The sequence below is a fragment of the Ochotona curzoniae genome, unplaced genomic scaffold (genome assembly GCF_017591425.1).
Source record: "Ochotona curzoniae isolate NIBS_2020 unplaced genomic scaffold, NIBS_Ocur_1.0 contig_2305, whole genome shotgun sequence".
Taxonomy (NCBI): Eukaryota; Metazoa; Chordata; class Mammalia; order Lagomorpha; family Ochotonidae; genus Ochotona; species Ochotona curzoniae.
Window position 1 is genome coordinate 98,786 of NW_024465411.1, and position 19,531 is coordinate 118,316.

The 19,531-nt window shown below is 35.6% G+C and overlaps 1 protein-coding gene across 1 annotated transcript in view; it reads left to right on the forward strand.

The window, feature by feature from the left end:
* The first annotated feature begins 4,349 nt into the window (after positions 1 to 4,349).
* The window catches only part of LOC121151241 (probable ubiquitin carboxyl-terminal hydrolase FAF-Y), a 36,447-nt gene continuing 21,265 nt past the window's right edge, over positions 4,350 to 19,531 (forward strand). Inside the window, exons 1-6 of the mRNA XM_040972515.1 lie at positions 4,350 to 4,415; positions 6,898 to 7,044; positions 7,666 to 7,888; positions 10,277 to 10,500; positions 11,817 to 12,001; positions 18,949 to 19,122. Coding sequence (XP_040828449.1) covers positions 4,350 to 4,415; positions 6,898 to 7,044; positions 7,666 to 7,888; positions 10,277 to 10,500; positions 11,817 to 12,001; positions 18,949 to 19,122 — 1,019 coding nt within the window. The remainder of the gene's footprint in view (positions 4,416 to 6,897; positions 7,045 to 7,665; positions 7,889 to 10,276; positions 10,501 to 11,816; positions 12,002 to 18,948; positions 19,123 to 19,531) is intronic.

Genomic DNA, 19,531 nt, shown 5'->3' on the forward strand with positions numbered 1-19,531 from the left:
ATATTATTTTTATGTTATTATTATATTATATACGACATTGCAAATTTCAACACCAAGATAGACAGTCAGGCTTTTCCTTTCACATGGTTTCCTTTTTTTCATGTTGTGTTGGTTACTCAGTGGCGCATTATGAAATGATGTCAATCCAAAAAACAGTAATATTATTTCAATCCCAAACAGCCTGTACCTCATGCAATAAAACATTGTGAAGAAACCAATGAACCAACAATCAATGTGACTCAGATCTACATCAAAGAATTGTAAAACCTTTCTCTTTGTTTTGTAAGACTGCGACAGTCACTAAAACCTTGCCCTGGGGCTGTCTGAATGCTATGTGGGCACTGGTTCATATCCTGGCTACTCAACTTCCCCTCTAGTTCCCTACTTGTGTCCGGGAAAATCAGTAGAGGATGGCCCAAAGCCTCGGGACTGTGCATTAACATGGGAGAGACCCAGAAGTTCCTGGCACCTGGTCTCAAATCAAATCTGCTTGGATCTGGCCATCATATACTTCATGAGCATGTGATGAATTCTACTACAGAAAAGAGATTATTGGGAAGGAGCCAAACTGAAATAAAAACATCAAAACACATGGGATACAGCCAAAAAAAAAGCAAATAGACAATCAAAAAACAGTATAGATTGGACTGTTGGAGTTAGACTTTCCATGATAGCTTCCTTATATGAGAGAGAATATATGGTATTTGTTCTTTTGTGATTGACTCATTTCACTGAGCATAATGGTTTCTAGTTGGGATCACCTGGTTGTAAACAGAATAATTTCATTTTTCTTAATATCTAAATAATACTCCATGGAGTAGATGTACCACCGTTTCTTTAACAACTCTTCCTTGGACACACATCTGGTTTGTTTCCATGTCTTTGTTATTTTAGATTGTGCAGCTGTAATACTGGACATTATGCAAGGCATATGCTTGCACTGAAAGAAATAAGACTAGGTTTGAACTGTAATAATGCAATAAGGTGAAGCAATTTACCATGGGCGGAGGGCAAGGGGAGAAGAGAGGGAACATCAGTGCCTATGAAATGTTGTTATAAAATGAAATGCAATAAAAAATATGTAAAAAAATAACTGAATAATATTCCATGCAGTAGATGTACCACCGGTTTCTTTAACCACTCTTCCTTGGATGCACATCTGGTTTGTTTCCATGTCTTTGCTATTGTAGATTGTGCTGGTGTAAATATAGGATTACAGATCCCCTTCTCACATGCAGATTTAACTCTTTTTGGGTATATTATTAGGAGCAGGAGAGCTGGGTAATATGGCAGGTTTATTTGCAATTTTCCAAGCACTCTCCATACTGATCTCCACAGTGGTAGTACTAGCCTACACTCCCACCAGCATGAAGGAGGATGCCTTTCTCCCTACATCCACACCAGCAGGTGTTGTTGTTTGAGCTCTGAATGTAGGCCAGTCGCATTGGATTTAGGTGGTACCTCCATGTAGTTTTCATTTGTATCTCTCTGATGACTAGGGAGTCAGCATCTTTTATGTCTGCTAGCGATTTGAACCTGTTCTTTTGAAAAATGTCTGTTCATTTTTTTGCCCATTTTGTTACAAGGTTGTTTTTGTCTGTCTGTTTGCTTGTTTGTTTGTTTTTGCTGTCCCTGTGCTTCTGAAGCTCATTGTAGATCCTGGATATTAGTTACCTATCACTTGTGTAGTATGCAAAAATGTTCCCCCATTCTCTTGGTTGTCCCTTAATTGTTTCCTTTGCTGTACAGAAACTTATTAGTTTGATGTGGTCTCATTTGCTCATTTTGGATTTGATTGCCTTTGCTTTAGACGTCTTTTCTAAGAAGTCTTTCCCTGTTCCTATATCTTAGACTGTGTTTTCTATGTTTTGCTTTAATCGTTTGATGGTTTCTGTGTGTAGATTTAGGTCCTTGAGCCATTTAGAGCTGATTTTTGTATAATGCAACAGGTGTGGGTCTTGCTTCTTTATTCTCCAAGCTGCTATGCAGTTGTCCCAACAGCATTTGTTGAATAGACCATGTTTTTTACCTGGATTGTTTTCAGTTTTCAAAGACTAGTTGACTATGCATGTGTGGATTCACTTCTGGTGTTTCTGTTCTGTTCCACTGATCTTCTCTCTTTCTGTACCAGTACCAGACTGTTTTGATAACCACTACTCTGTAGCATGTGTTGAGGCTTGGAATTGTGATTCTTCAGTTTGGTTTCTAATTTCCACGATAGTTTTAGCTATTCATGGTCTTTTGTGATTTCAGATGAACTTTTGTATCATTTTTATTTCTGAGAAGAATGCTATTGGGACTTTGATTGGGATTGCATTGAATCTGTATATTGCTTTTGGAAATATGGTCATTTTAATAATGTTGATCCTGCCAATCCAAGAACATGGTAAGGTTCTCCATTGTTCAAGGTCTTGTATTTTCCTTTTAAATGATTTATACTTTTCTTTTTTTTTTTTTTAGTTGAGGATTCATGATCATTTCTTTTTTTTCTTCTTCTTCTTCTTTTTTTATTGTTGCTTACATTGTATTATGTGATACAGTTTTATAGGTGCTGGGGATTCCCCCACCCTTCCCATACCCCTCCCCCCATGGTGGATTCCTCCACCTTGTTGCATAACCACAGTTCAAGTTCAGTTGAGATTCATTGCTTGCAAACACATGCCTAGCATAAAGTCCAGCGTCTTATTGTCCAGATAAGTTCAGTGGCCTCTTGGGGAGACCTTCTCTGGTCTGAAGAAAGGGCTAACAGAGTAAAGATCCGGTCAGTTAAAAGCCCCAACAAAACCTCAGTATCAATATACAACATTATGGAATTAATTGACATAGTATTGGGTAAACAATATGTTAAAAATAAATGCAAGTTCCATTCTTTGAAACATCTGGGTTGAGACAGTATCAATGACAGGTTCAAAAAATAACCAACAACCAAACAAAAATTACAAGTTAATTAACCTCTTAATGTTGTTTCTATGTAGTTGGTCTATTTTTGGCTATTGTAACTGCTTTAATATCTTCTAATAATGCTTGTATTTCTCATTTACTTTTACAATTGCAACAACTGCTACACCAGCGCAACTCACCGTTTTTTATTACACATATATGGGCTCATTCTTCTCTTCCTGGACCTATGACTCTTGGCAATTCTCATGCTGGTAGACTGACTGTATTTCTTAGTGCCCAACATGAACGTTGTGTTCTACACACTAATGCCAATCATTTGCATGTGAAATATCATATTCCTCTCCAAACTGTTCATTACATTTTAGCAACTTGCCCTACTTGTGCCCCTTTTTACATTGTATTCCTCACCCTGCAGGTGCAAATCCTTGAGGGCTAAGTTCCAACAGTTATGGAAAATAGATGTTACTCATATACCATTCTTTCCAAAACAATCATTCTTACATGTAGTTGCAGACACTTTTTCTAAGTTTCTTTGGCATAACCTGTGAGTTCTGAAACCACTTCAGCTGTTAAATCCTTTTTGCTCACATGTTTCTCAATTATGAAAATTCCCTCTTCTATCAAAACAGACAATGGACTTGTATATACTAGTAAAAGTCACAAAGCATTTTGCTTACAGTGGTCTATCCAACATGTTACAGGTATTTCCCATAATTCTCAAGATCAAGCTATTATTGAATGTGCACACTACACCCTAAAAAATCAATTATTAAAAAACCAAAAAGGGGGGATGTCATCCAGAGATATTCTGTCTCTAACACTCTTAACATTTAATTTTTAAAGTTGCCTCAGGGGACATTAATACTCCTGCTGACAAACATTTTTCTACATTCTCTGATAAGACTTTACAAAACCCTGTATGGGTAAAACAACTGAATAATTGGTATTCTGGAGCAACAATAACCCTTCACAAAGGTTATGCTCTTGTCTCTTTAGAATCTCCTATGGATCTTCTGAAAAACTGTGGGTTCCCTTACGGCTCTTCTGGCCTTGACGATGCAGCAACACCCTTGAACACAATGCTGCCCCTGGAGAAGATGGAACCCCCAGTGGAACTGCCACTAAGAACTGAAAAAGCTAAAATTGTTTAATATTCCTCTTGTTCCACTGCAGGTCAGGAGTACAGAGATATTCTCCACCTTCTTAGAATGTTTGAGGAAGACTTTAAGTGTAACTTTTTATTTATGGATAAATTATTAATGGTCTTAAACATTAGAAAAAACATAGAAATTTGCAGTGGGATCCAAGGACACCTCTGACACTCTCTTCAAGGAGGTTGTGTGTACAGAGCAAGAGGGGATTTCAGGGTGGAACAGGAGAATAAGAGGAGCTTCTATCCTAGTCCTGGAGATCCCAGTGCTTTCCCATGTGCTTTTGCTGCAGAAGCCATGGATAACTACCTCATCAAGAACATCAAGAAGTATATCCTGACTGCCAAGAAGATCACAAGGAAGGCAAGTGCACTCAAAGGCTAAAAACGCTCACTTCAGTCATTTCCTGTTGGATTTCTCCCACAGCATTGAAGCAGCCCCGTACCCTGCTCATAGGTTCTGGTAACATTGGAACTTCAGCCAGGAGCCCCTGGTGGTATTTAGAGATAAAATGATTGTAAATTTCCTTCTGGATTCAGAGGAGAAGCTCTCTCTAGCCCTTATTTAGTTGTAGGCTTTCTCTAGTTCTTATCTAGTTCTAGCCTTGGCTCCCAACCCTCTCTTACATCAATCATCAGAGTTGTTTGTGAGCCCCAAAATGAGTTCAGATAGACAGAGGCTAATAAAGGTCAGCAACTGATAATCACTCAGCTTGTATCCTACTGATCAGGTTTCCTATTTGGCTTTTCAGATAGACAGAGAGATGCAGATATAGAACATTTTGAACAGCTAGAACAAAGGCCAATTAACCTATAATCACTCAGCCTGCACTTACTGGTCAGGCTCTTTATTTGTTTTCCCTGGATTTTATTAGATAGGCTGTAGAATTAAATTCTTCCTCATTCACTAGGTTGTTGGAGATGTCCCTGCTCACCTGCCTAAGACTTTCCTATGATTTGTTAGAATTGTAACACTGTTTTGATTATCCTAAAATGCATGGAAATCTGTAAAATCATACTTGAATGATATATGTGGCAAAGTTTAAATTGTAAGTTAAGATTCTCCTCAAAACTTTCATCAATTGTTAATGCTAAACAAGATGTAACTGCATAAAAACTTTGATGTTAAATTTATACTCAGCTGTTACATGATGGATGTTAATGTTGATCCTTTCACTATTCCTGTGCCATTCTGATTTAGGTTAAATTCAAAAACATTACCTTAGGAGAAATTATAAGTTGTTATTTTTCTACCTTCTACCAGGGACCCCTAGATGCATTCCTGGAGAATGCCTAGCTGTTGTGGCCCCCTTTCTTGCCTCTTGTTCAGCAGGAAGTAGCCAGAATGATTGCCGGCCCCTATCCCTGCCAGCAACTGAGGGTAATTCTCCTGGGAAAAAAGTATTGAGGAGCTAGATGGGATGATAGGCACATAGGGTGTGTGGTCGCTGGTGAAGTCATCTTTGTATAATATATAATATTGTTTCTTCCCATGTTTCTGCTCTTCCAAGAGCAGGTCTCCCATGGCTACATCTTTCAGACCTAATTTTACAAAACACAGAAGGGGGGTTTGTAGAAGGACATTGTGACCCTAGAAGGTCAACGAGCACAGGATTACAGTTGGTTGGACAATATTTGTATGATAAACAACTGGATGGGTGCCTTTTGTGTGACTGATTGAATATACTTTGCATGAGAACAACCACATGGTTACCTTTTGTATACCTGATAGGGTATCATTTGTATAAGAACAGTTGAGTGGACAGTATGTGTGTGAGAACACTTGCTGGAATATACAAGACAAAAGGACTTCCAAACATAAATATAGAAACAGTTGATGGGTTTGTTGATGAGCTCAATACCTCCACCCTAATTTTACATGACCCTCAGTGTATAGTCTGATGCCCCTAACAAATTTTGGCTATTGATCATCAGTCAGTAGTCCACACGTGTTATTATCAGCTCTGTGTATACCAAGTCCATCACTGTAGGACAGCGACAGACCTGACTCTAATAAACAGGTGCATTCCTTTCTTGATGAATTTGTAGCTTTCAAATAATTCACCACTGATTCATAGAAGGAATGCACAACCAGTCCTGTTTGAATGCCTTGAAGTTTGATACTCATATTTTTGTTATTTTGGAACTATTTTTGGTACATTTACTCAGAATATTATAGATTAGCATTTCCAAGAGAGTGTGTTTCTAGATTTTATAGCTTTGGCCTTTGATTCTATTAGTATTTTTTGAAATCTGCCTGGGGAATAAATAGGATTAATTCATTCATTGAAATCAAAGAATTCCCTTTTGTTCTTTAACTAACCGAACATCTACAGTGGTTGGGACTGGGCATAATTAATCTTGTAGTCAGAAGCTCAATCTGGGTCTTCCCATAAATAAAAAGGTTTCATCTGCTGGAACCTTACATGCTACTTCCCAGTTGTGTACCTGAGTAGGAATCTAGAATCAAGAACAGATCCAAGACCCAAATCTAAGCACTCTAGTTACTGTATGTGTACAACCCAACCAGTCTTAACCACAATGCAAGTATTCTGAGCCCTGGCATTTGATATTTAGAAACACAGTCTCTTTTTCTGAAGAGCTACAGTGAATGAGCAACATCCATCGATGTTATAGTAATTTCCCTTAATCCACATATAAAAAGCCCAAGAAGGTTTCTATTTCTTGAAGAAAAAATTGTCAAATTGTCTGTCTTAAGAGTTCTGACCTAAATGGGAAAATTTCGCAAAATCATGGCTAAAATCACCTCTGACTGTATGATGTTGTGGTTCCATTTGTCCTTACCTATGTCATAGGCTAGTCCTGTAATATTTTTCCATTGGCAGGATGCTGTTAAAAACACAGGTGAAACAGGTATTGAAGAATCAATTTTGGAAGGCCACTTGGGTGTCACAAAAGAGTTGATGGCCTTTCAAACTCCTGAGCAAAAGTATTACATTGGTTGTAAAAAAGGAGGTGCTAATCTTATTAAAGTAAGTCCTGAATTTTAATGTTAAACTAATTATTACAATTCTACAGATGTATTTGAGTTGTTTAGTATTACCTTTTGAGACAGTATTTTGATAGTGTTTATAAAGCCTTTGTCTTGAAGGAGTTTACTAAAATTTTTAAACATCTGCCTAACTTGTTAAAATTTATTGTAGTAATTATAAAAAGACAAATGAAACTCTTTGGGATATAAGTTAGCAGCGTTTCTTGGATTTGCGTCTTAATAAATTAAATTTTTGTTTGATCATATTTCAGAATGGGGAATATATCATCTTTACAGATTGACATAGCCAAATTCTTGACAGTTTTACAATATTAAAACTGAAAGAAAAGTTCAGTTCTAATGGATTTTAATTTTCAGTTTTATCTGATTTAAGGATATTCTATGTCAGCTTTCTTTTTTACTGTTTTTAAAGTATCTACAAAAAGTTTGGTTTGTTAATTATACCTAGTAATTTTTAATTATGGCTTTATTTTGTTAGAAAAGCAAAAGTTGTTTTGGGGATATAAAGTTTGGTAATCTCAAGAAATTATGCAAGTGTTTCTTTCAAGAGACTTTTTCTAAAACATTTTATTAATAATAAGTGACTTTTCTTAACCTGTAGGAATTAATTGATGATTTCATCTTCCCTGCATCCAAAGTTTACCTGCAATATGTAAAAAATGGAGAATTGCCAGCAGAGCAGGCTGTTCCAGTCTGTGGTTCACCAGCTACTATCAGGGCCGGTTTTGAACTGCTTGTAGCATTAGCTGTTGGCTGTGTAAAAAATCTCAAAGAGGTAGTAGACTGTTTGACTGAAATGTATTACTTAGACACAGCAATAACTAGTAAGTATTTTAAAAAGTTTATATTGGTTGATGTCCTTATGTTTATTCTGGTTTTTTTTTCTGTTTATTTTAAAAGCCATCCATTTGTTTTATTTTAAGCAATTACTGATAACATTTTTAATAAGTATATAATTAAGTCCATTATATAAGCCAGATAAACTTAATATAGAAAATTTTGCAAAATAATAAATTCTTCTGCAGATGTTTTATAAAACATTAATTTATATAATTATTTCCATAATGAAATTTTTAAATTCCTTTACAGCAAAAAAATAAGTCACAGTTATTTTTATTAAATTTGCTTATTGGGAAGATTTTCAGTCCCTAGTGTACATGTTACTTCATTTTCAAAATTAAGTTTTGAAAAAGATATAGTTGTTTAAAGATATAAGGATGTGAAAGAGGAAAAAACTTTGTGATATTTTACGTTTCCATTGCAACGTTAGTTCCACAAGGTTAGTAACTATTTTCAGTTCCTGAAGGAAGTGGGAAAATAGTAAGTAACATAACAAAAATGATACCATTGAATCTCTTCCATTATATAAGCACTAACAAAATATAGCTACGTTTATCATAAATCTTAAGAACACCTAAAATTATGCAGAGAGAAGAAAAGGAGAGACAGAGAAAGAGCCTCCGTCTACTGTTTCAGTCTCCAAATGGCCACAATGGCCATAACTGAGCCTACCAGGAGCCAGGAGCCCTTTCCAAGTCTCCCATGTGGGAACAGGGATCTTGCTTTCCCAGGCCATAAACAGGGAGCTGGATGGGAAGTGGAGCAACCAGGATATGAACTAGCATTGATATAGGACACTGGCACTTCAGGTAAAGGATTAGCCAGTTGAAGCATTGTACCATATTTATTTCCCAAATGTAAAAATAAAATTCATTTTATATTCTTGGTCCCTTTTTCTATATAGATCTTCCTCATTCATTTCTCTTCATTTTGTAGTGTCTTTTCATATTTTGGTTTTGTTGTTTTCAAATAATAATATACAGTATCTTCACTTTGTTTTATTTTACATTTATTTATGCATCTGTCAGTAATCAGAGTTTATCTATTCCTATTTATTATCTTTGAGATTTGAATTTTAGTACATTCTTTCTTAATATGATCTATACAAAGTCAGTGTGGTGCTGCTCCTGGTTCAGTGCTAGGCAGAAAGGGATATAAAATGGACTTAGTTTGTTCTCAGTGTTTGCAAATACTCAATCTTACTAACTCCTCCTGATGAGACTGCAGCTATTCTGTTACTTTTTAATAAAAAATACAAATCTATGTGATAGTATCAGTTTTAATGAATCTAAACTATTATCTGAACGTAAGTGATGTATGCAATTAAAACAGAATGCTGCGGCTTTTTAATTTGTTTACATGAAAGATCTGACTCTGGCTGCCCTGTACAGCTGCTCACAAATTTAATTCTGGACTGCTCCAGTTGTGATCCACCTCCCTGTTAATGTGCCTGGGTAGGCAACAGGTGATGGCCCATATGCTAGGCCCCAGCACCTATGTGCAAGACCTAGAAGAGGTTCATGGCTTCTGTCCAGCCCCACTCTCCATTATTAAAATCTTGGGAAATGAACAGCAGTGGAAAATCAGTCTCTCTATCTCTGTCTTACTGTCTGCAGCTCTTTCAAATTAACACAAATTATTGTTTTTAAACATTGTGATTACAGTGAGTGAATAATTTTAGTTTATGGAAGTATTTTTAGGTAGGTAAATTTGTAATAAATAAAGCTACATAAAAACAATGGCAATAAAAACTTGAATGCTATTGTTGTGACACAAGGTAGCCACCTTATCATGTCGCAGCAATGTCCCATGTAGGCACCCATTTGAGTCCTGGATGCTTTGTTTCTGGTCCCAGCTGCCTCCTAATGTGCCTGGAAAAAGCAGCAGCAGACTACCCAAGTTGTTGAATCCTGCCACCTACATTAGAGTACTTGGCGACTGGGTCTTGTTTAGCTAAGCACTAGTTATAACAGACATTTGAGGAATAAGCAAATGGATGATTGAATGGTTTCTCATTGTAACTCTCACTTTCAGGGACAGATATTTTCAATATGCTAGTTCCCTGCAAGTGGCTGCAGTAGCAGCTCCAGGCCAGGCCAAAGCTAGGAACGTGAAACTGCATCTGGGTCCATCAGTGTCACATGGAATGCTGGTGTCATAGGCAAAAGTTTGACCTGTGTTACAACATCAGCCCAAAATACTTTTAAAATAAGTAAAAAGTACATGATGCTCTATGATAAGGACCTGGGCAGTTTTTAGAAGAGCTTAATAACTTTTCATGAAACAATTGTTGATAATATTTGTTAGCATATCAGGACTACCAATAGAGAGAGTGACTATTTCCTTACTATGAGTACCATTTTATCTCTCAGCTTATGAAGCACTTACTGAGTGGGAGTATCTGCCACCAGTTGGACCACGACCACCAGAAGGATTTGTAGGACTCAAAAATGCTGGTGCTACTTGTTACATGAATTCAGTGATTCAACAACTATTCATGATTCCTTCTATCAGAAATACTATTCTTGTAGTTGAAGGCACAGGTACTGATTTAGAGGATGATATGTGTGGGGAAGAGGAGAAGCAAAACAGTGAGGTAAATTCAGTTACCAATTTTTTTTTTTCCTGTATTTCAAATTGTTGTAATAGATGTTAGCCTAAGAGTTTTGAACTTTTATGCGATTGTTTTTAACTACATTTTATAATTGTCATAAGATCACTGAATTTAGTATTTACTTCATTAAGTAGGCAATGTCTAATAAAATTGAAACTTACATTTTGATGTTTTATCACTTTGTCTTAAATAAATTCTCTGGTTTTACGTGGTAAAAATATTTAAGTATTTGTACAAAAATACTCAATTTTATTTACTCCATAGTATATTTGTCAGTTTCATGATTTCTGCTCATTCTTAGGATTATTTCATTTTAACATTTTTCTCACATGGTTCTGCATGGTAAGAAAATAAAGTTGTTAAGTATAGTAAGTGGTCTATTAACATTATTAATTAAAATCAGACTGAACCAAAGCTATTTTATGCAGATTGTAGCAGAGTAAAAATTAGACTAGTATTTCATAGTATACCTAAGTATATCCGGAATGGAAAATAAAACAACTGGGGACTAGTTTATAGCCAAGCTGTTCATCTTAGTATTATGTATTCTTGAAGTATTGGAATCAAATGAAAATCAAAATATTTGAGTTGAAGTAACATGACTCTTTCTCTGTTTTTACATTTCTTTCCTGCAGTGATAAGAAATTAGGTCCTGTGTTATAAACAATTGCATATTGAGAATTTGAATTGTACCTCTTTCCACTGTCCTCACGTTTAACATCACATCAACCAGGCATTGGGTTTGGTTTTTTAAAGTCTCTCTATGAGGCACCTGTCTGTGTCTGATTAAGTTAAGAGAAAAGTTGAAATTTAAATCATATATGATTAGTGAGGTGTTGAGTTGTTGCAGAAAAGGTTAATCATACTGAGAAGACACTGTAATGAAATAGTGCCTGTTTTTCTTGACTGTAGCTCTCAATGGCAGAAATCTAGTATTATTTTCCTATATCTTAAACCTCTCGTAAAGAGCAAAACATTAGGAGAGATTTTCAAGAAATTCTGCTCTGTAGTTCCCAAGAGTTATGGCCTTTGGATTTCAGTCTGTTCTGCTACTCCAATTGCACTTACTGTTAATATCTGTATCTAATTTGAGTGAATAAATCTTTTATGTGAAAATAAACCATAAAATCGATAACAAAACTGCAAGAAGATAATTGAATGCTACAAAAGGCAAAATACTTTGTATTTTCAAAAAGAATACAAAATAATGTAAGTCATTTATTTTCTACTTGGTATTTGTTTCTGCTTCTTCGCAATACTTGTAAAGTTATCTCATAGTCTTATTTGATGGTCTCCAGGTTAATCTTGAACCTCGAGGTGATGCATTTGCATATCAATTTGAAGCCAAACCAGCATTAAATAAAAGTGAAGATAGGAAGGAGTATAACATAAGTGTTTTAAGGCACCTTCAGATCATCTTTGGTCACTTAGCTGCTTCTCAACTACAATATTATATACCCAGAGGATTTTGGAAACAGTTCAGGTAAATTATAGGGAGATAATTATATTAAGATTTATGAAAATCTCAAGGTTTTAAAGTAAAACTTGTGAAATATTTTGGAAATATTGTTATACTTCCAATTATGCATGCTGTAATATTATTACATTTAAGTTAAAATAATATTTAATTATTCAGTCACAAGTATTAAGTATCATTGCAGTATATCGTGTATAATACATTAATATTATACATGATTTTGACTACTGATTTGCTATTGAAAAATATTGATATTATGCTTTGTAAAATCTCAAGGTAAAAGTGCAAGGTACTAAAATATGCTGTGAGATATTTTTGTATTTTTATTTATGTGTACCATATGTTATTACATTTAAATAAAAACTAAAACATCTTAGTATCATTAAAATCCATTGCTTTAAATTTACTTAGTTGCTTTATTTTTCAAGTTGGATTGGATTTTAATTTTTTTGAGGGGATTTTCGAATTTGGATTTTGTTTGCATCTATGAGACATGAAGAAATTGCATAGCTTGCCCCCAAAGTTTTCCACTGTCTAGGTTTTCTAGACTGTATTTTATGTTTTGTGTATTGTTTTCTGTATTTTGTTTATTTGTAAGTCATTTGGTCCGTCATAGATACTCAGCTATACTTTATTATAAAAACTCAGTCCATATATTTGATATGTAATTGAGTAACTGTTTTCAACAATCTTTACTCATAATCTTAAATTATAATTGCATGTAATGATTTTTTTTAATTTCAGCCATTTAAAACTATAAAACTGTTAATTATTTAGAAATATTACATAGAGGGTGCGCCAAGTGTTTGCTGAATTGTATAATAAATGCAACCGCTTGATCAGATTGACACAAATAGAGTCCTTCTATTCAGATTTACAGTGATTTCAGACATGTTTCTTTTTCCTTTTGTGATATTAAAAGTTACCATTTGGTAATTTTTTTTAAAAGCCTAGTAGTTTTTATTGGAAAGGCAGATCAGATTTATGGAGAAAAAGAGAGACAGAAAGATTTTCCATCCATTGGTATTCCCCAAACAGCTTCAAAGGCTGGTGCTGGACTGATCCAAAGCCAGGAGCCAGGAGCTTCTTCACAGTCCCCCATATGGGTTCAGGGTCCCAAGACTGAGCCATCCTTGACTGCTCTCCCAGGCCACTCTCAGGGAGCTGGATGGGAAATGGACAGTTAGAACATAAACTGGCATGCATAATTGGTGCCCATACTGGTACATGCAAGGGGAGAGTTCAACCAGAGCTATATTATCAGGCCCAGTATCATTCATCAAGCATTATATAACTAAAGCAATCATTCTTTATTAATAAGCTACATAAAATCTCTAAAATAATTTGGTCTTCAGAATCATGATGGATGCCATTTTATTTTATGATTCTTTTTTCTTCCATTGATTATTATAGTTTTTTATTAATTACATTGCATTATGTGACACAGTATTATGGGCACTGGGATTCCCACAGCCCCTCCCTATACCCTCCCCCTCTCCCCCCGTTGGATTCCTCCACCTTGTTGCAGTATTACAGTTCAAATTCAGTCGAGATTCTTTCATTGCAAGCATATATCAAGCATAGAGTTCAGCATCTTATTGTCCAAGTAAATTCAGTGGTTTCTTGAGGAGATCATCTCTGGTCTGAAGGCAGAGATGGCAAAATAGCATCTCGATCAATTAAAAGCCCCAACATAACATAAGCAACAACTTACAACATTATGGAGTCAATTGGCACGGAATTGAGTCACCAACATGTTAAAACTTGCAAGTTCTTAACCACATCCTATGACTACTTCATTGACATTTCAATGTTAGTTTACATAAAACTGGCTGCTATACACCTTAAATGGTTATAGGGTACTATTCAGCTGTCCTGTGTCTATTTTCATTTTAGTATTTAGCAGTTTATAGTGTTGAAGCATAATTTTTATTGAACAGATTTTAGTATAGTCTAAACTGGCTTATAACTCTAACCAGGCATTTGTCAACAGTTGAGGTGCAGAACAGTTTTAGGAGGGGTATGCAGAGAAATTTCAGTACCACAGTGAGAAGTAACTAATCTTTGTGTCCCACCTAGTAAGGTATATGTGGATCCACGCTGACCGTTTCCTGTCTGCTTCTAAGCTTTCCTTGTTGTTCTCTGTCTATCTGATCTAATTTTCTTGTTTTGTTTTGTTTTTAGTGGGGGGCTTGGGGCAACCCTGATGGTCATTGCAAGAGAGGGAGGAGATCCAGAGTTGGAACTAAGCAAGGATCAGAGAAAGCTCCTCTCCCTAGCCCCGAAGGAAGTTTACTGTTCTTCTGTTTCTGCGGACCACTCAGGGCTCCTGGCTGTTATTCTGATGACCTTGGATCCTGCGAGGAAGGATTTGGGCTTCTTCCTTCCCATGTGGTAGATCCAGATGGGGGTGGGTGACCTCAGAGTTCTCGGGCTCCAAAGGCACTCCAATTCCCCATTGTCTCCTGGCAGTGGGATGTAGTCCTTGGTGCCCGTACTGATAGTCCTTGGGTCCTATCAGTCCTGTGGATATTTTAGGATTTAAAAATGAATTCTGGGGCCTAGCAGGATAGCGTACTGGTTAAGGTCCTTGCCTTGCACACAGTGGGATTCCATACAGTCACCAGTTTTTATCCCGGTGGCCCCGCTTCCCATCCAGCTCCCTGCTTGTGGACGGCCTAAAGCTTTGAGACCCTGCACCCGCAAGGGAGTCCCAGAAGAGCTCCTGGCTTCTGGCTTCTGATCAGCTCACCTCTAGCTATTGTGGTCATGTGGGGAGTGAACTATCGGGCAGATCTTCCTCTCTGTCTCTCTTCCTTTCTGTATATCAGCCTTTCCAATAACAGTAAATAAATCTTTTTAAAATAATGAATTGTGTAATTCCATAGAATCTTTCTAAATTGACTGAGTAAACTAAGTTGGAAGACATTAGGTTTTAACAATCAAAACAGCATTTTTTCCCAAATCAGTGTAGATCATTGGAATGATTTATATATATTTGTTTCCTTTCATGTGAAACATGTTATTTACTTTCCTATGCCCTCAATTGTTTTTATTCTGAGTTAAGCCGTCTCTTCCTCATAGTTTTTCCAGCATTCTATTTTTTATTCATTTAAAGTACTCTTAGCATTTTGCTTTTACGTTGAAGAGTTTCATTCAGATATTTGTCTACATATTTCTATTTCTGTATGTTTGAGTCATAATTACATAATTTGTAATTAATCACATTAGAAAAATCCAAATATAATATGCAATAGTTATATTTTCATAACATATTGCTATATCAATTGCTTATTTTTAATGTATATTTATATTTTTAATTTTAACCATACTAAACTATAATATATTCTAAAACCATATTTTGTCTTTTCAGTCATTTCCTCCATGTAATAGTTGAACTCAAATTTTATGTCAATAATGTTTCTATTACCTACCCTCTTCACATATGAATGTCTTAATAAAATTCATTTAAGATTTTTCTTTTGTCATATCGACAGGTATATTTCAATGTCATGCTAGTACATTCAGAATATTTGTACAGTCATTCACATTTCTGTTACCCAAAAAGAAGCTCCCCATGCACATTAAAGAATTATTCCTTTGTACCAACTTTTTAAAATTTTATTTTTAATGTTCACATAGTTAACAAGGATGCAAACTCATGAACCATTGATTTCCTTTTGTTCTATAGCAAGGGCGGGGAAAGAGAGCCAACCCTACCTTTAAGCTTTGCATCTAAAAACTACTTTTGTCATAATTTGAGTGCACTTACTTATAATGTTGTATGAAACATAAAATGTAATATGTGGCCTTTTATGTCCAGCATTTTTGACTAAACCTAATGTTTTCATATTTCACTTACATGGTGTTTAGTTGTGTGAATGAGTTAAAAGTTGTTTTCCCATTCACTTATTTGATGAAGGTGTAGGTGGTATTCATCTTTCCTGATAGGGCCCCTGTAATATATTCCTTATAGCACATATAGAGTTTAAGTGAGTAGATTTCTTTTTGTACACATGGTAGTGCAATGGCTGGAATACCAAATTCTGCTTTTTACTTTTTGAAGAACAGTAATATACTTCAGTCCCTGTAGCATTCTAATTTTCTGTTGGTAAATTAGAGAGGGTTACAATTTGCATTAACACCAAAGTTTTCTATCTTCCCATAATTTTTATTTTAACTCAAGTAAAAAATTTGAATTATGTCTCATGAATTTGATCCACATTTTCCTTCTTGTTAAACATCTTTTCATGTATTTGTTGACCATTTGTGCTTTTCAAATATCTACTAAATTGGAAGAACAAGTCTTTATTTTTGCATTTGTGTGAATCTAGAGCCCTACTAAAATAAAAAGTTAGAAATAATTTGTTTTACTTTTTGATTGTCATTTCATATATTTATATTAACCTTTAATATATAAACTTCTAAAGTTTGAAGACATATTTACCTGTGTTTTTTCCTTTGTTAAAAGTAGAGAAACTGAATGTTAAATAATCCTCAAAAAGGGAAAAAATTCAAAACAAACAATCTTCACTATTGAAAGACTAAGGATTGGAGATCAACAGCGAAGTATAATTTTTATCATTTTTATTCAGTGTATTATTGGCGGTTATAGTCAGAGCCCATTAAGCAAATGGGAAAAATAGACATCTGATCTGGAAAGCTGAAGTGGAATATCTGTTAACACATAACATGATCTTAGATATATGAAATAGTAAAGGCATACTCCTTGACCCAGAATACACCTGGTTTTTTTGTTGTTGTTGTTTTGTTTTGTTTTTTGTTTTGTTTTGTTTTTTTTTGTATGAAGGATACATTTGTCTGGCATTCTGTTATAGAGCTTTAAGCCATCATCTACAATGCCAGCATATCACATATCACATAGGTGCTCAGGTTCAAGTCATGGGTATTCCACTTGTAATCCGGCTCCTTACTAATGTACATGGCTAAACAGCAGAGAATGGTCCAAGCGCCTGGGCCCAGAATCCATGTGGGGAAACCTGGAAGAAGCTGCTGTCTAAGCACACAGCAGACATTTGATCCACTAGATTTCTTTGTGGATGCCAGTTTATTACTTTGTTACTTACGTACCATCTAGTTTGCTGCTAAGTTATCTTGGGAAGCAATGGAAGATCTGGGTCCTTATGAGCGTGCTACCCATGTGACAGATTTTGGAAGCTTTTCACTCCTTGCTTTGGACTGGCCCAGTTCTGGCTGTGACAGCCATCTTGGGAGTGAAATCGGCGGATAGGAGCTTATTGTCTCTGTGTATAACTGCCTCTCAAATAAATATTTTTTCATAATATTTGCTAAGATGTTTTAACACAATAAATACATAGAATCACTTTCTAAACTTTACGCAGAATCACAAGAGACCTGTAATATTATTTTCCCCCACCCCACCCCAAATACTAAGAAACTAAGCTGATTGCAACAAATGTACAATGTTCCCAGTAGTATTTGATGCCAGAACCTGGTGCCATGAGAGGAAGAGTATCACCAAAACTAAAGCTGTTAGATATTTCTGCAACTGATCCACTGAACTTCTTTCAGTGCCAGCCTCACATAACCCCATAGCCTTGTCTAGACATGGGATGATTTTCTGATTCGGCAGTGTTTGAGAGCAGGAAGTAGCCTTTTATGCCAGATAAGGAAAGGGAAACCCTCACAGAAAAAATCCAAATCGCAGAAACAGGAATAGAGCTAAAGCAACTGAGGACAAAAATGTAGAAGCTGATGAAAAGAGCAGTAAAAATGAAAAAAAAAAAGTTTTAATTAAATTATTTGACCTTAAGTCAAAAGAACAAAACAAAACTCACATTGAATATTGGTATAAGCTGAAAATGTAAAAGCTCTTAAGACTCAGCTGAACCTTACTTTATGTATGACCATAAAACTTTAAAAACTGTCAAGGTAGCAGGTTTATTTGAAAACTAGAGGAGAAACACAAACATTTGGAATATTACAACAGGCAGTGGAATATCCTTCATTTACCAGACAGTCCCCAGCTAGACAAATACAAATGAGGAGGCTGCCACATCAGGTGTTAAAGCCCAGGAAGAAAGAGAGTCCGGATGAGGGCTGCAAAGAGGAAACGTTGATGATCTGAAAGCTCTATGGTTTAATTAGGAATGTAAAAACAAACAAATCTTTTGCCACCTTTACTTATATTAGTTAACTATTACCTAATAAGCTCACACATGTTGTGTGTTTAGTCACAGAATTGGGTACAATTAGTTCTACTAATTGGGTAAAATTAGTAATGCCATTCTACAGATCATGACAAACAGCTTGCAATCAAAGGAAAATTTCTACAGAAGCAAATAGAAAATAACCTGAGATGATATATTAAGACATGTTGCTTGACATGCCAATAACTAGACACAATCTTGCAGGACATCCACTGAAATATCACACTTTTTGGCATATGGATTCTTTATTTTGATAATGACCTGTTTTGATGTTTCAGTATTTAAGTAATCATCCTTATGTCAGATTTTCAAACGAGTTCATATATAGATTATATGTAATATATGTAATATACAGCCTTAAGCAATGGAAAGCAGCATCTGTGTTAGGTGTAGGCATTCAAAATAGCCAAAATGGAAACAACCCAACAGATGAATGGGTAAACCATCAAATGTTTTTCAGCCTGAAATTCTTTCTCTCGCTCCCTCCCCTCACCATTAGTCCTCATTTTATATACACACAGTTGGGACTAAACCATAAGTTCAATTAGATTGCCTAAAATTGTTGTCACACCAACAAGTTATGGTAACTTCTACCATGTAAAATCATTTCTACTATGAACTTTACTTTTTTGTTTAAGTCTGTACATGGTGCATATTTTATTTCATTTTTTGAGGTAAAATCTCAGTTTGTACTATCTTTTCTGGTAGTACATAATTTATATTTATTCTAAGGCTACATATATATCTCCATTCATTTTTCAGACTTTGGGGTGAACCTGTTAATCTCCGTGAACAACACGATGCTTTAGAGTTTTTTAATTCTTTGGTGGACAGTTTGGATGAAGCATTAAAAGCTTTAGGCCATCCTGCTATACTAAGTGAAGTCCTAGGAGGTTCCTTTGCTGATCAGAAGATTTGCCAAGGCTGCCCACATAGGTAAATATTTAATTGTTTTAAGTATATGCTTTTAAGTTCATATTTTCAGAAAATAGGATAAAGGAATATATTTAATTATATTTTTAGTGTGTGCTTTTCATCTTTTCAGAAAATAGCATAAATAAAATTAGTATGTGTTAGACTTATAAAAAGTAGAATGGGACCACTCTCCAAGTGGCTGCAGTGGCGAGCACTGAGCCAATCCAAAGCCAGTAGCCTGGAGTCTCCTCTAGGTCTTCCACAAGGATGCAGAGTCCCAAGGCTTTGGGCTGATCTTGACTGCTTTTCACAAGGTCATAAGCATGAAGCTGGGTGGGAAGTGGAGCAGCAGTAGAGAATAAAACTGGTGTCCATGTGGGATCCTGGTGCATGCAAGGCGAGGCCTTCAGGTTACTGGGCTAATGTGCTG